Source organism: Grammomys surdaster, unplaced genomic scaffold (assembly GCF_004785775.1).
Source record: "Grammomys surdaster isolate TR1022 unplaced genomic scaffold, NIH_TR_1.0 214, whole genome shotgun sequence".
Lineage (NCBI taxonomy): Eukaryota > Metazoa > Chordata > Mammalia > Rodentia > Muridae > Grammomys > Grammomys surdaster.
The window spans coordinates 4748342-4770400 of record NW_021604659.1 but is presented as its reverse complement, the minus strand read 5'-3'; the positions used below and the strand labels follow the sequence as shown (position 1 = coordinate 4770400).

The window sequence follows — 22059 nt, the reverse complement described above, 5'->3', positions numbered from 1 at the left end:
TTCTCAGATGTCACACATTATACATGACGAGAAGAACCTGCCAGTTCCAGAAGAGAATTTCCTTCCATTTTACCTACAGCACCAAATCTGAAATCCCAGGACTGAAAATGTGCTACCTACAGCTGCACTCTAATGAACAAGCAGCATTACCCTGACTGTGTAAACTATCTCAAACAGCCCGAGCATGGAACACAGTCATCTCAGATAAACAATGGCAAGTGTAAACCGGTAATCTGAAAGAGCCCAAGTATCAGACTTTCCAAAAATAATTAGAAAACAAATCGAGTATCTTATCATTACTTTTCATACTCCTGAGACTGTATTTTATAGGTATCTGTATAAATAAAAAATCCACTTCACACACATGTAATACACAATACAAACTAACAAGTTGTGTTAGAAGTCCTTAAACATCCAAAACAGTTGAGCAACACAAGCATACACTTCTGTAAGAGTAAAAATACAGCAAGCAGAATAACTTAGACTGTATCAGGATAGCTGTTGGCGCACAGAGCTGGATCTACAGTAACAAGCGCAATGCAAACAAGCACTGAGGTCACTTCATGTAAGACAAGTCCTTCAAAGGACCTTAAAGACTTGATTTGTATAACCTTTTTTGGATTCTGGCTTTGTAATAAATATATAATAAATATCTGCAATAACTGCATGTGCATAGCTTATCTTTCTCCGTTGGAAAGTCCTTCTCTGGAGTCACAGTGTCTCAGAGGCATCCCTGGGGGTGGGGAGTTGGGGCTTCGCAGCAAGTCCACTAACAACGCCACTTTAGCATCTATGTGTTCCTGGAGCTGGTAGAGCCTCTCATCAATGTGGTCCATAAGCTTCTTTTCCATCAGTTCCATGTTTTTAGAAAGAATCTTTTCCAAGTAGGAACAAATAGGCTGCTCTTCCATCCTAAAAATAAAATTTAAAGTGTATTAATTTTCTCTTATGTGATGACAAAAACAACTGGGCCCCAAATGTCAGCCACACTACACCACCAACACTGGCCTCAAACTGCCATCTCCTCGGGGCTCATTTCCAGCTCTAAAACCTACAGCAGTGGCCACCGTCCTGAACGCACAACATGCTCGTGCTTTTGTCTAGACAACTGAAAACAACAGAAAGCAAAGACAACCCCTCCAAAAACAAGCTCACGGTGTAGCTCTGAGGCTGCAGTGATTTTCCAGTATGCAACAAGCCTTGGATTAGGTCTCTAGCACTGCAAAAGACCAGGCTTAGGGGCAGGGGAAACAGCAGCTCAGTCACTAAGAGCTGTGCCTTGCAAGCTTCAAGACCCAAGTTAGAGTCTCATAATCCAAATTAAAAATTAAAATTAAAAGCTAGGGCTAGGGAGATGGCTCAGTTGGGAAAGCTACTACCATACAACTATGAGGATCTGAGTTCATATCCCTGGCACTCCATAAAAAACCTGATGCTACAGCCTATATCTATAATCCCTGTGCTGAGGAGGCAGAAAGAGGATGCCTGACACTGGCTGGCTAGTTAACCTTGCCAAATCAGGGAGCTGCAGGTTCAGTAAGAAACTCTGTCTCAAAAACAAAGATGGGACATGATTGAAGAAGACATCCCAAAGTAACCTCTCCCTTCTACCCACACATGCACACCTCATGCATACACAAATACACACTATGTAAATTCACACAGACATGCCAGATGTGGTAGTGTGAACTTAAAATCCCAGCACTGGGTAGGTAAAGATAAAAGACAAGAGGATCTCAGAGGCTCACTAGCCAGCCAGTCAAGTTTGGTCAGAGGGCTCTGGGCCAGTGAAAGATCGTATCTCAAAAGACAATGTGGATGGCTTCTGAGAAACAACACCTGAGGTTGTCCTCTGGCTTCCTTCCACATGCTGAACATGCTTCACATGTAAGCATACACAAACACAAGGTGCGGCATACACCTCTAATTCCAGCACTTGGGAAAGGAGCCAAAAAGATCAAAAGTTCATGCTAGACAATTGGAGGCTTGCCTGGGTGTGGCAGTTTGAATGAGAATGGCCCCCACAGGCTCACAGATTTGAAAGTTTGGTCTCCAGTGTTTGGGAGGAATCAGAAGGTATGGCCTTTTAGGAGGAGAGTGTGGACTTTGAGATTTCAAAAGTCCATGCCATTGCCAGTTAGCTCAGTCTGACTAGTGCTTACAGGTCAACTGTAAGATCTCAGTCAGCCTGCCTGCCTGCTGCCATGCTCCCCACTGTGATGTGCATGGCTATAACCCTTGGGAAACATGAGTTCCCAAATTAAATTGCTTTTTGTTGTTGTTGTTGTTGTTTATAAGTTGACTGGGCCATGGTGTTTACCATGGCAATAAAAAGTAACTAAGACACTGGACTACATGAGAATTTGTCTCATAAAAACTACTAAGGTTTTAGGAAAGGGCTGCTGTATTCAGTGAACACCAGGACAGTAAACCTCACAGTGGGGCCTACAAACCTTGCATCTCTCCTGCAGGGACTCAGTGAGGTCCATAGTATTTCTATGCTAATAGACTGGTGGTATCCTACTCATTCATCCTTAAGCTCTTGTGAACACACAGTAGGATTTTCCAAACATACATGAAGTGTAATGCCACTGCTTGCCACTGCTCTCAGAGCTTGCAGAAATGGTAGCAGTGACTCTTCTCTTCCCTAGAATGTCCTAAGGTGGTAGAGCTAGTGTATAAATATGTGCACTTCAGACATTACCTTGCTTTGCTCTCAGTGGTCTTACTAGTTACATGTTGTAAGGTAATACACAGAAATTTGTAGCCAAAAGCTATACACACACACACACACACACACACACACACACACACACACCACATATATGTATATGTAGGTTTGCACATATTAAAAAATAAAAAATTTTCACTTAAGTTTTTGCTTATTTTCATACTTAGGAACATCAAAACTCATATTACCAAATATATATTTAACACTGTGCCATTTTATTATGTACACATTATTTATCTTCCCAAAACACCAGTCAAGATGTCGCCTTCGGCTCCTAATTCCTACTAGTATGCTCTCTCCCATCTGCTACGTGGCCGCATGAGTCGCTGGTGTCTCTCACCTCTCAGCTGAAAGCCATTTAGGTGGTTGTTTTTAATAATTGCTGATTACCACTCCACAGTGTGAATACAACAGTTCTTGAATCATCTCTTACAAAATACAACTATTACAATAAAGCTTCTATGAACTTTATTGTTCTATGAATGCAATTGTTCACTGCATTTTTTTATGGCCATAAAATGTCATTTCTCTAGGATAAATGCCTAGGAATATGTCTGTCAGGTCACATAATGTGCATCTGAGTAGTTCAACTTGCCAAAACATTTTTGGGTGACTGACCATTTTGATTCCAGCAGCAAGCTGTGAGAGATCTAGTTCTCCATGTCCTTGTGAGCATTTTTAAGTTCTAGTCATTCCAAGAAACACACAGCATTCCTCTGGTTTTAATAAGCATTTCCCTGGCAACAGTGAAGGCAGTGCTGGCCACTCTTTGTGTTCATCGGCTTCTATCACAGCTTCCTCCCGGTGAGAAGATCCCTATCTTCTGCACTTTAATTAGTATTGTTTTAAACGCTGATTTGTGCCATTTCTTTCTGTTAAGAACAAGCCATTTCTTAGATTTGTGATCTATAAACATTTTCTTCCAGTTTATATTAAAATCATCAAGTTTGACATTTTGCTGGGGTCTACACATCATTTGTTTTGTTGATCATGTTATTGACAGTGTATTTAGTTTTTCCTAAGTCTCCAGGTGTTTCTCCCATATAATTAGAATGTTTGTTTACTTTTGGGAGTAGGCCATCTGTGTTCATTTTCACAGAAGTGTGAGGTTTAGGTTTGGGTTTATATTTGCCTGTGGAGATCACTGGCTTAGCACCACCTTTATGACCGCTCTTCCTCAAATGAGCTGCAATGCTGCCAAGCCTCCTTTATGTTTCTGGCTATCCACCTGTGGGTCACACTTCCCACTAGTACCACACCTGATACTACCAAGGTAGCATGTCCGAAAGTGGAGAAATGATTTCTCTTGCTTTATTCTTTTTAAATTTTTTTTCTAGTTATCTTTCTACTTTATAGAGCTTTCTAATTCCAAGTTTTAGAATCATCTCCTCCATACTTATAAAAAAATCATGATGGCCCTCGATAGGATTACATCAGGTATATATATCAACTAGAGGAGGACTGTTGCTTTTACAAAGTAACAACATGGCATGTCTCCCATTATTTTAGGCTTTTTCAAAATTTCCTTTATTAATATTTTTTATAATTTCCAGTTCACAGATCCCATATAATTATTTGTCAGATATAATTATTTCATAGATATTTAAAATATGTATTTACATATATCTTATTTATTTAAAGTTATGTAGAAACTAGTTGGGTACAAGGGTAATAGCAGCTTCATAAAGTAAGAAGTCTTTTTCTGCTTTGATTTTTTGGATTATGTAAAAACTGGTATTCTCTAAATGTTTGGCAGAATTCTCTAGTGGAACTATCTGGACCAGGATTTTTCTTTTCATAAACATTCATGTGTTAGTTGGCTTTTCATCCCTGTAATAATATCTGAGATTAAACATCAGGTTTACTTGACTCTTGGTTTCAGAGTTTTCAGCCCACAGTCTGCTGTGGACCTGAGGTTATGTAGAGCGTATATGGGAGAGGCCAGGGCAATGTGGTTCACCTCATAGTGACCAGATACTAGAAAAGAAGAAACTGGGAAGGGCCTGGGATGGGACATCCTCCAAAACCATGCCCCAGTGACCTATTTCCTCCACCTCAGCCCCTTCCTATCATCTCTAAACAATGGTATTAAAGTACAATTCCATCAGTCCGAGTGCCCTGCTGATCCAATTACCACAGAATGACTGGGTCCACGAAGCCAGCAGTTCTCACACATTAGATACTCACATACCAGATATTTATATTATGATTCACAGTAGTAGTAAAATTACAGTTATAAAGTAGTAACAAAATATTTTTATGGTTGGGGGTCACCACAACATGAGGAACTGTGTTAAAGGGTTTCAGTATTAGAAAGGTAGAGACCCACTGCACTAAGAGGAAATTAAACCTTCAACATGGGGGCAAACCACATTCAAACTGTAACACCCTCCCACTACAAATTCAGCATCTGTAGTGACTATCAGGTCATTCCATTATCTACTTGTGTAGATAAGTTGTGTCCTGTAGCTTGCATTTTTTGAAAAGTTAATCCACGTCCTCTAAGGCATTAAAGTTGCAAGTGTTAAGTTACTCTCACAGCCCCTTACTACCTGTAAGATGCCAAGGCTGTGTGTGATAGTCCCCTCTGCAAATCATATTGGTGCTTGTATCTTCTCCCTCATTGTCTAGTCTTTTTTTTTTTTTCCTTCGAGACAGGGTTTCTCAGTGTAGCCCTGGCTGTCCTGGAACTCACTCTGTGGACCAGGCTGGCCTCGAACTCAGAAATCCGCCTGCCTCTGCCTCCCAAGTGCTGGGATTAAAGGCGTGCGCCACCACTGCCCGGCTCATTGTCTAGTCTTAATAGAAGCTTACCAACGCTAATGAAACTTTCAGAGAATCACCTTTTTATTTCACTAGTCTCTTTATTGTTTTCCTGTTGTGTGAACCTCCTCCTTTGGCTTCCCGAATGCTGGCACTGCAAGTTTGTGCCACCAGCAGACTTTTAATTCAGTCTTTTAATGTGTTAGGACTACTATTTGATTGTTTAACTTGAAGGTTTTTTTTTTAGTATTGTATGAGTATTTTGCTTGCATGTACACGTATGTTCCATGCATGCCTGGTGCCCACAGAGGTCATGAGAGGGCACTGAAATACTGGGACGAGAGTTACAGGCTAGTTAGAGTTGTGAGTTATGTGGTGCTGGGAATTAAAGCAACACTTGTTCTCACCTGCTGAACCATCTCTCCAGCCCAATCTCTCCAGTCATTCTTTCAGGGTAGTTTGGTGTCACTGTCCTCACAGCCATCTTCACTGACAGCATATGACACTACAGACCCTTGTCATTGCTTCTTTAACTACAGCCCACAAACTCTCATCTCCAAATTGCTTAATGTATTTTAAAAACACTTGTGTTGAGACATCTTTTGTGTCTGATGCGCATGCTGTACGCACGTGCACGTGCACGTGCCCACGCCACGTGGATGCACACGTGTATGTACACATGAGCTTTAGAACAGAAGGCTGAGAGTCAGTGTCTACCTCTGTCACTCTGACACATTTGTTGAGACAGAGTCTTTCACAGAACCCAGAGGTCACTGATTTAGTGAGATTAGCCGGCCAGCAATCCCCTCGGTACTCCTGTCTGTGTCTCCTCAGGACCAGGGTTATAGGCACACACCACCACACTCAGGCTGTATTTTTTTTTAAATGGGTGCTATGGCCTGAAACTCAGGTCCTTATTCCTGCACTGCAAGCACCTTACCAACAGAGCCATTTCTCCAACTCCTGGACTTCTTGGAACACATAAACTGGGTTGCTTAACCATCCAAGTGTTTGGAAATTTTCTTACTGTCTTTCCTTTACTGTTAAGTGATTTCTTATCTGTCTTTATGGTTGGAGAAAATACCTTCTACGATTTCTGTCCTCTTAAATTTGGTGAGGCTGGTTTATGACTTGAGATATATTTCTGTGAATCTTCCACAGACATGAAAAAGCTATTCTGCTATTGTCGGTAGAAGCTAGTGTGAGTGCTGATGTAATCATGTTGGTTGGTGATGCTTACTTCCAAACTAATAAAAGTATCATTTCCAGATGTAAACTTTAAACTAAAACAGATTAAACAGTAGGTTAATATGAACTATGACCAAAGTCCTGTATTTCAACTAGAACAACATTTTGACAAACTATACCTGTGAAAAGGATTAGGAATATGCCATTTGGCCACCTTAATCAAATAGATGCTGCAAAGATAATGTATTGAGGCCAGAGGATAAGAGGTTCTGCACTATAAGTAATTCCCATACCACTACAGTTTCTGACAATAAAGTAGCCTGAAACAAACACGGGCTATAAAGGTAATCTCTTACAGTGACATGCATAACAAACCTAATCAAAAATTATAAATTCTCATGTTTTCTCCAAATTCATGCACACAGATTTCTATTGCAACCATTGGCTGATCGCTGGAACTCTTCCACAAATGCCTGAAACCCATGCAACGCCAATCTAGCCATTTCTTTCAACGCACTCCCTTCTATCCTAATTCTAGTAAGTGATGTCAATGATGGCTAGATATGCTGAAAACAGCTCATGAGGCAGTGCACCTGAGGCAAATCTGCTTCCCTTCATCTGACTCTCCCAAATCTCAACTGTATTTGACTTAAAATACTTACGGAACACCGACAATGCCCTCTTGGGGTTTGGAGATGTTTTCTTGCCACCTGGCATTATGTCCCACACGGAGATGGTTGACCTGACTACATAAATTCTGGAGAAAAGGCAGCAACTCAGAGTTGGGCACATTTGAGTTGCCACTTGCCTTCTTTGGTAAAAAAGAAGACACTGCGTTTTTAAGATCACTTTCAAGGAAATGGTTTTGTGGCGTAAGGTGACACTCATCATGGTTTGTGGTACTTCCTTCTCCAGATGGCTGTGTGCTTTTATCAATAAAAGCCTTTAAATTTTCAGTGATGGCTGAAGGTGTTAATCCAGTTCTAAAAGGAAAAGGTGTAGAGGATGCCTTGTCTAAGACTCCTGAAGATGGTGAAGACTGCAGTGCCATTAGATGCTTGTGTCCTGTCGTTCCCAACACCGACTGAAGCTGATCCCCGAGGGGAAGACAGTTCTGGACAAGGAAAACAAGTAAATATTAAAGAGTGAAGTCTAGCCTCTGGAGTGGTTGCTACAAGTCAGGCACTGTGCATTCTTCCTTTGATCGTGCATTTCCATGAAGAGAGCTGATACTGATCAATGTCACCGAGAGGTCACCAAGGGAAAGGTCTTGCCCAAGGAAACAAGTCAGTAAGTGACAGGGTTGAGATATAGACCTACTCTTCTTAAAAACCATTTATTTATGTATTTTATTTGCTCTGTCTGTATGTCTGCTTACAGACGAGAAGAGGATACCAGATCCCATTATAGTAATGGTCATGAGCTGCCATGTGGTTGTTGGGAACTGAACTCAGGACAGCCAGTGCTCATAACATCTAAGCCATCTCTCCAGTCCAACCTAAACTCCTCTTAATCAGTTCACTGTAGCTTTTCTAAGGAACATATTAAAATATACACTCCTATGATGGTAAAATCTACTAGCAGTCTGTAATGCTTTCACTGCTTTCTTAGGGCAGTATAGTATTAATCAGTCACAATGGTTAATCATTTTCTTTTAGATTTCTGTAATTTTTATTTGTATGCATATGCGTGTGTGCCTGAGCATGTGTGTTTGCACCAGGTACGTGCAGGTGCCCACAAGGCAAGGAAAGGGTCAGCCTCCGGAACTAGAGTTTCTACCACTTGTGAGCCACCTGATGTTGACGCTGAGAACAGGACCTGCCACATGCGCAGCAAGTACTCTTCACTGCTGAATCGTCTCTCTAGCCCCAGTTAATCTTCTCAAAGTTCAACCTGTAATCTTTAGATATATAAACTTTTTACATATAATAAACTGTTATATATTAATATTTGAACTATATATTTTTAATATAAACTATTCATTTTACATCACCATATCTTTTGCAATGAGTTTTCATAAAGGTTACAAGGTAGACAGTTACACTATAGAAATAGATGTTCTATGGGTACATTTGTGACATTTCTGATGACTAAAATGACCTTGGCTGCATTTGCTTTAGTCATTTTTAGGATAATAAGCATTATATTCTAGAGCCATAACTAAACTTACTATAAGATGAGCCTGGCTTATGTTAAGGAGAAGCCTGCACTACCTTTCTAGTGCGCCTTTCAGTTTTTCCAGTAAGAAAAGTAAAATACCTCTAGTCCAATGAACACTGTCAGACAAATGATTTAACTTTAACTTCAAAACATAGATGCCAATGATGGATGCCATTATGGCTGGTCAACAGCTTTTCAGAGACCAGTCCAAAAGGTAATCGAGATTAGCTGAAAAATCTATGTTCATATGTTCATCTAAATGTTCTAAATATTATCACAAGGCTAGGCCAGAGCTGCAAGGCATTTATCTAGCAAATGTTTACCAGAAGTCCCCTCTGTGCTATGTTCCATTTCAAGTGTAAGAAATACATCAGTGAGCAAACCAAATTACATTCCCTGACCTCATGGAGCCTACGTGATACATAAGTACGGGAAGATCCAAGGGAGGGAGGGAATATATCATAGGATGAAGACGATGATAAATACGTTAGGGAAAAAAATCAAGGAGGAAAGGAGGCTAATGGTCAGGGAAGCAGAGGTTGGGGCTGAGGTGGTATCTGCAATAGACAGTCTCCACCTAACTTTGCTGAATTTCATTTTTCAAAAAGCTCCTTCTAGAGAAATATTACCCTGTTATTAACTCATCCTGTTCTACTAAATGTCAGTTTTGAATAAACCTGAACATATTCCCACAACAACAACAAAGCATATATATTTACACAGCTATAACATTAGATATCTTTCCTTTAGCTTGCAGCTTTATTCAATCATAACTGAAATTCCATTTCTTTATTATAGTTAAAAAGTGTGCACTAGGGAATTGGTAAGTACATACTAACAGTAATGTTATTTACACTATAGTTCATGTCACAATCAAGGGTTATCATTAGCTTAACAGAAAAAAATAGATAATCATAAATGTAAAAATATTGGCTAAAGGCAATCCTTTTTGACAGTATATCCTGTCTGGTTATCTGTAAGAATTCACTGACTATAAAAATTAGCCAACAGTAATGTAAAATGCAGTAGTAGAAAACAGCATGGAAATCCCTCACACATTTAAAAATATAACTAGCATGTGGTTGAAAAGATCAACTGTGGGCTCCAGAACCCCTGGCCACAGGGTACGTGGTAGTAACCTACCATTGTGACTGTCAAGGAGGCAGCCCTTCCATGTGTTTCCATGCACAGAGAAAACTCAAAGGACACACACAAACTGCTGCCTTGGTTACCTCTGAGGAACAGAATGACAGCAGCAAAAACACTGGTTTTCCACCAGTAATTTTCTTTGAGTGAAACTTGTGGGATAGAAAACTTATTATTAATAGAATAAAACCAGGAAATAAATGTAATTTTTCCAGTCAAGATTTTAAGACAGAAATTAGTGAGCTAATTATATTTAACTCATTACTCTCCTCTAACCATCTCCATAATCCTTGTATAATCGCTTTTTTGCTTTTTTAATATCTACTCAGAGAATATATAATACATATGAACTTTGCCTCAGAAGTCACCATCTAAAATACTGATTCTTGAACTCCATCCTGTTGAATTTAGTAGATAAGAAGCAAGGGCTTGGAGTCAATCTTCTGAAGACATTAGAAAAACTCTGCACTCTGTAGAACATACTTTAAAACCAGACATGGTGGTAGTATGTAGTATGTCTTTGATTCCAGTTGTCAGGAGGCAGAAGCAGAAGGATCTCTGTGAGTCTGAGGCCAGCCTGGTCTACAGACCAAGTTCTAGATCAGCCCAGACTACATAGAGACCCTATCTAAAACAAATCGAAAAGAAAAATAAAACTGTCGTACTCCTAAAAAGGGATAAGTATTTCCACTATCCTTAATATTTCTTTATATGTCCACCTTCTAATTTCTTCTTTATGTTAAATAGCTTGGGAAAAAAACTGTTTGCATTCAATGCCTCCCGAACTCAGCTACTATCGAATCCTCCATAATGTGTTTTATATACTATTGTTATTTAAACTCACTCCCAGAAGCAATGAAAAAAGTATTCATGATAAACCAAACTGGCAATATATGTATACATACACACAATGCCATAAAGAAAACAGACAACTCTCTGCATGCAACTTTAATCTCAATTTAGTGAGAAAAACAGTAACGAAGTGGTCAGAAAGATACAAATAAAACTATGATAAAAATTAAGAGGGATGTGCTACTCTAAACTGGGTGACAGAAAAGGTGTCATTAAGGGTATAATGATTAAGGTGAAATTAGAGTAGTAAGAACAGTAAGAAAATAGATACAGTGGGCAGTGGTGGCACCTGCCTTTAATCCCAGCACTATCAAGGCAGAAGCAGGTGGATCTCTGAGTTCAAGGCCAGCCTGGTCTACAAGGTGAGTGCCCAGTATAGCCAAGGCTACAGAGAAACTCTGTGTCTTGAGGGTTATGGGAAAAGAAAAAAAATCACAAAAACAAAACAAAACAAAGCAAAACTAGATACAATAATATCACAAGAGGGGAGTTCCAGCCAAAGAAAATAACTGAATATAAAGGCCCTGAGGTAGCAACATGTTTGCTTATGAGGAATAGAAACATCAGAATTTCAATATGGGACCCAAGGATCTGTAGCCAAGTTGAAGAAGGAAGGAAGGCCAAGACACTCAAATATCTACATGCAAAGACAAGAAGTCAGGGCTTTACACAGGAAGCTGAGCTTCCTTTTGAGTTCATTCTGCTTGGATGTTGAAGGTGGGCTGTGGTTGAGCAGGAGGAGCATGCAGGAGCCTACGTTATCCAACTGAGATAATGCTGGACAGGAAGTAAACCAGAGACTGCCATTTGTTTTAAAATGCTTTTGCAGATTCCAAAATCTTCTGTTCTCCTGTTGTCTTACTTCTGCCCATACTCTAGGACTGCCCTGACTCCAGTAGTGAAACCATGTGGTCTTTACAAGTTTTTTTTCAGTAGTTAGCTTAAATTTCCACATCAACACTGTGATCTTTACAGTGGTATCACATAAACTTTGTGAAGAGAATTTCATTATAAATATTATATGACTTTAATCTCACTTTAGTGAAGCTGAAGGAGATAGAACTACTGAGTGACAAGACAGGAGCTCACCTGGCATTAAAACCCCCTTTCTCTGATGGCACCTGTTAGTTGGTAACACTGGTGCCTTCTGTTCTTCTGGTGCCTCCTTCCTCTCCCCACAGTTTGCCAGATGTAACTACTTTGCAAGGGTCTTTTTCTCTAGTGTCAGCCTCTCTGTTCAGTGTTTCTACTGTGGGCACACTTCCCCCAAGCCTCCCTTCTACCCAGCTCCCACCTCCCCTTCTGATCCTATCTGTAATGCTATATATAACGCCTTCCAGGCAAGTCCTTGTTCACAGCTGAATTTTGTATGCCCCAAATTAGACTCCTTTTATCAAGTGCCCTCATCCCCTTGGCTCCATTTATATTTCTGGTAATGCCATTCTCAAAACTTCAATTTCTCATCTGACTTTACTTTCTCCTTCAACAGCAGTATTAACTGTCTAGTCCCAATGACTCTGTGCTTCCTGGCTTATTGATCTCAGAACCCAGTGTCACGTTACAGCACTAGTGTAAACCACATCATTTCTCATGAGTGGGGAAATCACATACAGCTGGTCTCTGTTGTAGTCTTGCTTTCTTTTGATTTACCTTCCACACAATAGTGGTTTAAAATCTCTTTAAAATAGGCCAAAAGCATTGACACACTAAAAACAGCATCAAAGCTCTCTATGATCCAGCCCACATCTTTAAATCTCTCCTGTCTACTCATTCCTTTCATTTCTTAGCTAGATCCTACTCCTTCCAGCCGAGGATCAAACCCATTACTACAATTTCTCTAAAGTAACCAACCTCTAGGTAGACGTGAACACCCCACCTTCCTCTCCCATAACCCAAATGAAATGGAACTTACTTCAGCTTACCTTCCCCCGCCCTGCCCCGCCCCTTGGTAGTTCTCTGTGTAGCCCTGGCTGTCCTGAACTCATTCTGTAGACCAGACCGGCCTCAAACTCAAGATATCTATCCTGCCTCTGCTTCCCGAGTGCTGAGATTAAAGTCTCTGGTCAATATGCCTTTCTTAATCTCATCACTTGCCACATACAATGCTTAAATATAGGCTACACACTGACTGATCACCTTTATACCCTTAAAAGGGAGTAAGCTAGAGTCTTGTTCACTGCTGAATCAATGCCTAAAATGATCTGAGGAAGAACTGAAGCTATCAGTCAGAACATTTTGTAGAAGGGCAAGCTTACAAAATGTCATTTCTATAAAAATTAAGAATAGAAGACAGGGGCTGGTGAGATGGCTCAGTGGTTAAGAGCATTGACTGCTCTTCTAGAGGTCATGAGTTCAAATCCCAGCAACCACATGGTGGCTCACAACCATCTGCAATGAGATCTGATGCCCTCATATGGGTGTCTGGAGACAGCTACAGTGTACTCACATATAATAAATAAATAAATAAATACCAAAAATAAAATAAACCAAACAGCTACAGTGTACTCACATATAATAAATAAATAAATAAAATAAAATAAACCAAAGAAAAATTTCAAAAAAAAAAAAAAAAACATAGAAGACAGTTAAGTGAGTAGTAGAAATTAATAAATACACACACAGAGAGACACACACTGTATTACTGTATTAAAGGCTAACATTAAAAAATTGTTTGGTTTTTGGAGTTTTTTCCTGGTTTTTTTTGGGGGGGGGGAACGGCACGCACGCACGCACACGTGTGTGTGTGTGTGTGTGTGTGTGTGTGTGTGTGTGTGAGAGAGAGAGAGAGAGAGCGCGCAGGGGAGAGCTGAAGTCAGATGATTACCTGAAGTTCCCACCTTCCACCTCTTTGGGACTAGGCATATACCCCACCAAGTGGGTTGTGAACTTCAAGGAATTTTGATGCCTTTACCTCCCAACTTTCTGCAGGAAAACAGGGACTATAGACATGTTTAATAACACTTCTTGCTTTTACATAGGCTCTGGGAACCAGAATTCAGGTTAACTCACTGAACCATCTTCTCAAAACGGCATTTAAAATTTTAATAAAATGCATCTCTACTTGCCTGCTGCTGAAACCTAATCATATTCATCAGCTGCTGAGCTCCAGGGGATAACTTGGACCCCATGGACTCCATTATGCTTTGGATATTGTCGAGGTCTATCCGTGATCCCAGAGCAGCAGAGCTTGGTGAAGGATTTGCAGACTGTGGTCTTAAGTGCACCACAACTTTACTGACGAGCACGCACTGCTTTTCACCGAAGGATAACAACTGTGATGAAACAAAACATTCTAGGAAATGACGGTGGTATTACAAACAACTATCACTCAGGAAGACTTCTTCATATTATAAAAATAAGACAGAGCATTCAAGAGTCTATAAATTAACTTCAAATGCATTTAAAATTTCCTTTATAGTAGTCAAAGTTAGAAAATAAACTCCAATGTATCATGAGGGAAACACCAACTAATTAAATAAAGAAATCCTTTCCAAGACACAAGACATAAAAAAAAAAAGACTATTAAAAGTTTTGTTTACTTGATTTAAGGAATTAAAAGGAAACCACACCTGGCTGGTGGTATAGCTCAGTGGTAGAGCATTTGACTAGCATGCTCAAGATCCCAGATTTGAGTCCCCCATATGACCAGGGAAGAAGAAACCCAAGAACCCTAGATCTTAGCATGTCCCAGTTGGCTTTAATATTACTTAGTATAAAATAAAACTGCCTAGATGTCCATACAAGATCTATCTAAATCCTAACCATAATTCCATCTTCTGTAGCTCAGAAAGGAAGGGATGTGGTGCCAGAACTCCTTAATATGCAGTGTACATAATAATATATATAATAATCTTAATACTTAATAGCGGGTGGTTTACATAAAAATCAGAGGTCAGGGTGACTTTCTAACTGGTGAAGGACGTTCAGTGGGTATAAGGTCTCCTGGCTTTTTTCACCATACATTTTCCATTTTTTGTTTTTTTTGTGTCGTCCCATTACCTTTAGGGTACTGAGACAATGGTAACTCCCACATGCTGGTCAGTGCTTGCCACTAAGCCATACTCCCATCACACTGGCAGTTTAGACTATGCATGTCTCGGAACCAAAAGACATTTCATACATGCTATAAAGGAAATGACTTTAAGTAAGACATGCATGAGGTCTTTTTGTTTTTTGTTTTTTCGAGACAGGGTTTCTCTGTATAGTCCCAGCTGTCCTGGAACTCACTCTGTAGACCAGGCTGGCCTCGAACTCAGAAATCCAACTGCCTCTGCCTCCCAAGTGCTGGGATTAAAGGCGTGCGCCACCACTGCCCAGCTTGACATGCATGAGTTTAAATTGTGAGTTCTGCCATTTCGTAACCTGTGCAATCCTGGGCAAATACTAACACTGAACAGGGACGATAAGATGACTTTGAATAGAGGTTTGTGTGCCAAAATACCTACTCTGTATCACTAAGTAATGCTCTGAATTCTTTATTAGGAACATTTACACAGCTTTCATATATGCCAGAGGGGCTCCCTAACTGAAAGCTCTCTTCAGACTAACACATACTTCCAAAGAACAGTTACAAAAATTATTTACTTTGAAAGACACATGGGGGCTGGTGAGATGGCTCAGTGGTTAAGAGCACTGACTGCACTTCCAGAGGTCACGAGTTCAAATCCCAGCAACCACATGGTGGCTAACAACCATCTGCAATGATATCTGATGCCCTCTTGTGGGGTGTCTGAAGACAGCTACAGTGTACTTACATATAATAAATAAATAAAAATTAAAAAAAAAAAAAGATTTAAAAAAAAAAAAAGAAAGACACATGGACTCCAGTCACAAAGACAAGGGTCAAAAAACCTCAGGCTCTATAAACTCAAGGGTGGTATCAAAAAAGTCTGTGACAGTCCTCAATGGTTAAGGAAACACTCATTAAGTGTGCATTCTACCTCAGAATTACCTCCCTTCTTTTATCTATGTATTTTCACTTTTTAGTTTCTACAGACTCTCAGTAGGTAGCTCTGGCTGGTCTGGTACTCACTATATAGAGCAGGCCTCAAACATACAATGCTTCTGGGATTCTGGGTGCTGGAATTATAGGTGTGTGTGTGTGTGTGTCATCATACTGGGTCCTACTGTTTCCTTTATATTTTATAACTCCAGGACCCTTTTTCACCATCAACTACAATGTCTTTTTGTTTGTCTTTTGAAACAGGGTCTCTATGTAGCCCTACTTGTTTTAGAACTCACTATGCAGATCAGGCTAGCTTTGAACTCATAGAATACACCTGCCTCTGACTCTGCCTCCCGAGTACTGAAGTTAAAGGTCTGTGCCACTGTAACCAGAGACTGTAGTATACATTTTATATTACATATAATCATCACATTTGATTATCATGTCTTATCCTACTAAAATAGATGCAACATGGAGGCTGGCACTTCAATTTTCAACTGATATTCCTAAATGCCTAGTGCAGTATCTGTTACCAACAGGTACTAAAATATATGCTAGCTGAATTAAATTACTTTATGTAAAATGCCTTTACAGGCTATTAGTTTATTCCACTTAAACAGATGTTGGCATAACCAGCTTTGTGAACTGAGCTCTTCAATGAAAATCATTTATTTTTCTTATTTTAAAACTAAGTCTTACAGTCTTCTGTGATAATAAGAACATGATTCTAGATATTTAAAATAAAAGACCCAAGAATTTGGTTTCTAAGGTCCATTAATTTTCTTCATGAATTAGGTCCAAACAGTTAAGCAAGCTGGCACTGGCAAAGTACTGCTTGGTAACACAGCTTAGTTAGTATTTATAACGTCACTCGAGTATTCCAGCTCAGAGCCTATTCCTAAACTCAGACAACATCACTAATACCTATTTCATGAATATTATTCAGCCTGAAGACAACAGTCCAGATTCCTTAGAACTTCTGGCTCTCTTGTTTGACCTTTTCCTCCATTCTTTAGACACAGGGCCAGTGTAATGTCTGCCTTTTATGGTACTATAGTTATAGAGAAAGACTTTTAAAATGCTCTTAGCTCAGCTAAGAACACACAAGGCTTCAAAATATAGTACTACTACATTAGCAAAACATTTTCTGTAACTAATATAAATTACCACACTTTAAAGAGAATGTCAATGTTTAAAGGATTGATCATTTTTTAGAAAATAATACCCCTTTACAAGCCACCTAAGCATTTCTGGACTAAACCTAGGGACCAAGCTGGACTAATTGTACTGCCAAACCAAGAAAAAATAAGTATGTACAGAACAAAAACAAAAACAATTTGATTAACTTTAAATCTTAAATTTAGTGATGACTTACCTTTATTTTACAGGCATGTGTGGGAGACTCCAATTTTAGGTATTTTTTGTACAGTAAGATCTTTTCATTTTCTCTAAAATAAAAGAATTCATTTTTAACAGCTATTGGTTGTAAGCATTGACATATACTTAAGAACAAATGCCCCAGGGCCATTCTTTCATCTCTGGGATTCCCTTTTCCTGGTCAGGCACAGGGAGTAAGAGGCTCCTGACTGTGCTACACTGCTTGGAGGAGCAGTGTTTACTGCTTATCGCTATGTGGGAACTGAACGAGGTAGCACATGGCAAATTTTAAAGCTCAGTGAACACCACTATCATTTCCAACATGTGTAGGACACAGAGTCTGCATTATATTAAGGATAGATCTGGGCAGAACCCTGTAAGAGACTAAGGGGGGGAAATCACAAATTGTCCATCTTGTAATAGGTTGATAAATAGGCTAACATGACAGTCTTAGTTTGATATACCAATTATAAGGAGCTTTCCAGAATGGAACATTCAGTTTCAGAATGCCTAATGGCTGTAAAACAGATCCTGCTGAGTTACATGAGAGGAACAAGAATACTTACCTGGACTTCATTCTAATAAAGCTCTTCCACTAATTATCAGTGACCTGCCAATTTACTTCCAGTTAATTAGCCCTAAATTTCCATATTTATAAGCTTGCTCATCTACCCTGTCATTTGAAGGCTTAGTGGTCTAACCTATGTCTATTGGCATGTTTTTAATTTCTCTCCCCTAATGACTCCTGGCAATGCTAGAAAATCCACAAACATTAAGAGCTGAGAATAAAGACACTGATTCATATGAACACTTTCACCTAGACAAGTCACAAACCTGTCATCCAGGACAGTGCAGACATTCTTGCCTCGACTGGTTCCACAATACTCCTCTCCTAAGTATACTTCCATGTTCCTTGCTGAACTCAGAATGCCAACCGAAAGGATTTCTTCACCTCCATTAGGCCCACACTTCAAGTAAATGAAGCAGGGGTTCTCATCTCGGGAGCTCAGGCTGCTTTTCAGACTCACCAGATCCGAGCTGAGAAGGAAATTGAAAAAAAAAAATCACACAGAGAACTTTTCTGAGTAGACTCATAACCCATTGATCCCTTCAAACTCCTTCTACTTGCCATGAGAACCAAGAACCTTCCCCAACACCCACAGATACTTCACGCAGAATTCATAAGGCACAGACTTGAGGCGCCAGGGCATTCATTCCCTTCCACCTTTCCTAGACCGTGGACAGTTTATTCAAATATCTAATTCATTCGCAGGCAATTAAAAGCGTTTACTGAATGTAAAAATAACGATGTGTCTTTTTCTAAGATGCCGTGGATCTTGTTCCGTTCTTGTTCCCCTAAATAGAAGACTGGGGGAGTTCGGGGTGAGGTCGAGGAGGACTGTAACAGGAGCCTGTGGAGGGGTCCCGCCTGACTCTGGGATCCTGAACACGAGTTTCACAGCCTCTCTGGCCCAGCGCAAACCACTTGCCCGCAGCCTCGCCCACCTCCAGGCACCGCCGCCCTCCGCCCACCCCGCCGGGCCTCGCTCGGCTCCCTCGCCGGTCTCGGCTCCCGTCCTCCTCCCGGCTCCTTAGCAGCGTGATTGTCACCCGGCCCCGACCCGGCGCACCCCGGAGCTGGCGGCTCCAGCAGCTGCTCGAAGTCCAAGTCTTGGGCACGTGGCCCAGTCCGAGTAAGAAGGAGGCTTTGGGTCAGCGCCCCGCACGCTGCATCCCAAGACGAGGTCAGAGTCGGGCCGCGGTCCAGCCCCGCATCTTCGATCGCAGTCTCCATTCTGTCTCCTCCAGCCCAGGCGTCGGAACTTCTCTCGCGGAGCTTTCGTTTCCTTCAGTGCCCAGTGGAGGTGAAGGTTCAGCACAACTTCCGGTTTTTTTTTTTCCCCTTCAAATCCCGGGAGCCACCACACATGCGCATGCGCATTCATCTCACGTCCAGAAGTTTGTTTAAAATCTTCGCGGGAGAAGACCCAGGATAGCGCTTGTGCGTACAATTCCTCCGCTCCTGGAGCAGGTGCCGTGTGCATGCGCAGTACTCTACGCGCGGAAACGAAGAAATTTTCATGTTGGAAAATCAGCGACGCTTTGGGGCAGACTGGGCGGTTTGCGAACCCTGAGGATAGTCCCAAAGCAGATAGTTGTGGTCTCCTTGGTTCAAGCAGCCTGTAAGACCAGATCCCAATCTGAGGACCTCGGAAGAGGACTCCGGGGAGCCCTTCCTGCGCCAGCCTGTGGAGTAAAGGCCGCGCGGGCTGCATTTGAAGCAGTGCGGCCACGGCTGATCGTGTTGTTCCACTCCTCAGGTCACGCACTGCAGAATACTGCTGAGTGGCAGAAGGCACTAAACACTGAACCCACTAACACCCGGCTTCTGGGCATCAGCAACCAGGTGGAGCGTGCTTGCACGTCCTAAATGGCAGAAATCTCAAAGTTAAAAATGTCCAGGGGGTACAAAGCTGCGAGTTTTTCACTCATAACCTTGACAAGAACCGATAATGGACCTCGGTCTCTCTGCAGAAGTAGATTGTACCGTCAAGCTTTCTGTGGTGACAAGTGGGACTTGAAACTTTATACTCACAGGAAAGAAAACTAGGTATCAGTTGCCCCCAGTTACCTTCCTGAAGTGGGTTGTGTAGATAATTTAAACATCTTTGGAGATGAGGGAAGAAATTTGTTTATAGAAATGTGGAGTACCTGAATTTCAAAGTTGTTTGAGGCCTTATGTATAATCTCTGGGAAGTTTTGTTCACCATAACCTAGTTTTGTCCCAGAACTTTTTGTTCATCACCCAGAAAAAAAAGTGTTGGTTTAATTTTCATTTTAGTCTATATGTGTACCCTTGTTCAGAACATGCTTATGTCATCTAACAAGGAAAAGCACCAGAATGTATGTATAGTGAGTTCATCAAGTTTGAAGGAGAAATCAGAGACTCAATCTAGAAACAGTAACCTTTAATTTTAAAAGACTCAATTTATATTTTTTTAAAGAAATTCCACTCATTCTAAGTGGTTATCATTCTTGTTCTGTATAGTACGGGAAGCCACACACCCCCCCCCAGAGTGCATAATCAATTGAAAGTCTTTATTCTAGGTACAGCCCCTGAGTGTCCAGAACATGGGATTTTAAGAGACCTTAAAGTTAAGGTATCTCCCTTGGCTGCTGCATTGGAGCACCTCAGAGTAAGCAGTTTTAACAGAAGCTAAGATAAGCTGTTAGCCAGCCACCAAGGAGGGTTCCGCACAAACAGGCAACTTAAAAGTACAGTTAGCTGGAGGAGGTTCCGCACAAACAAGCAGTTTCAACAAAGGCTAAGATAAGTTATCTAGGACATCCTGACCTTTGGTTCCTAGAATAGAGTTGAGAAATTTTCCATGGGATTCTCCACCAAGGAGATCAGATTCTAGATAAACCTGAAACTGGGCTCGGCAAGAATACAAGACGGAGTAACCTTTGCACTGTCTTGCCCTGTTATTCTGTATTTCCGGATCCTCTGGTTATGAATTAGGTGAATACATGTAGAGAGTCCAAACGGAAGTACACTCTAGAAACACTAACTTGCAGTTTTGTGTGCAAGATTAACAATACCTGTGGGTTTTTACTTCCTTAAATAAGGCTGATGAATCAGAAAACTAGGCACCTATCGTAAAAGACTCCTGCCAATAAATCACCATTTTATCATCCTCTCGAAAGCTCTTATCTTCATCTCTGCTTGTCATGTGTTGAGGTGTTAGCTTCATCTGGGAGTTTATCAAGATCATGAGCCTATTCTCATCACCACTGTATCCTTTGCTCTGCCCTCTATCCCTTCTAATGGTTGATGCTGACGACCCGACCAACATGACCTTTACACCTTAGCATTCCAAAGCCTCCTGTACTCTGACCCTACCTTCCTTCCAATCTCCTCTTCCTAGAATACTATTTCTTTTAGATAGTTCTGGAGAAAAAAAAACTATCATTCACAACCAAGCTTAAATCTGAGTTATAGAATGAAACTGAGTACAACATGTACTTTCTGAAGTACTATAATTCCCTTGCAGCCCTAGGCTTAACCAGTTTCCATAGTTGTTTTCCCTACCAGCTGCATGCTTGCTGGCATAAGGAATCATTCTGGACTTGTAAAGAACCGTTCTACTGTGTGAATAATAAGTTGGTAAGAGGTGGCAGCCATATCACAAAAAGTACAGCAAAGCAAAAATCATGAACATTAAGGTTCTTTTCAAAGCCTGCATGGCAATGGTTCAAAGCTGACCTAAATCTCAGCATGCAAAAAATTGCAAAGGTTTTTTTTCCTTTTGAAATAATTAAGAATATTTGTTAGTTGCTGGAGGTAGCAGTGCATGTCTTTAGTCCCAGCACTTAGAAGGCAGGCAGATCTCTGTGAGTTTGAAGCCAGCCTGGTCTACATAGTGAATTTTAGTATAGCTTTACTGTACATTTCACTTAAAACCAGACACAAAGGCTTTACTCTACAAATCACTACATCTCCCCCCTTTTTGTTTTTAAGTGGATTTGTTAGGGATAACAGTTATGTTGGAGATTATGGAGTTGTGCAGTTAAATATGGCCTTTTGTCTAATTGTGTAACAGTTTTATGCAAACAAAATCAGAATACATTTCAAAGCCAGTAAATTTATCACAACAGCTTACACTTCCAGATTTCTTGAAGGAAGTCAGGACGGGAACTCAAACAGGGCAGGAACTTGGAGACAGGAGCTGATGCAGAGGACATGGAGGAGTGCTGCTTCCTTCCTTGCTTCCTGTAGTTTGCTCAGCCTGCTTTCTTATAGAACCAAGTCCACCAGCCAAGGGATGGCCCCACCCACAATGGGCTGGTCCCAACCCCATCCATCACTAATTAGGAAGATGCCCTATACACCTGC

At 40.8% G+C, this 22059-nt stretch overlaps 1 protein-coding gene across 2 annotated transcripts; it reads right to left on the bottom strand.

The window, feature by feature from the left end:
• Positions 1-296: 296 nt before the first annotated feature.
• CUNH10orf88 (chromosome unknown C10orf88 homolog) lies at positions 297-18965 on the bottom strand. 2 transcript variants are annotated; one of them, XM_028772557.1, is made up of 6 exons: positions 18794-18965; positions 17997-18200; positions 17161-17233; positions 13906-14112; positions 7345-7796; positions 297-912 (listed from the first exon to the last, which is right to left on the bottom strand). In XM_028772557.1, exons 1-6 carry the CDS (start codon positions 18955-18957, stop codon positions 678-680), a joined length of 1335 nt encoding a protein of 444 aa, XP_028628390.1. In that variant the 5' UTR covers positions 18958-18965; the 3' UTR covers positions 297-677. The 2 variants fall into 2 exon arrangements, with proteins under 2 accessions (XP_028628390.1, XP_028628391.1); XM_028772558.1 differs by lacking the exon at positions 297-912 and adding an exon at positions 3397-3603.
• Between the last annotated feature and the right edge of the window lie 3094 nt (positions 18966-22059).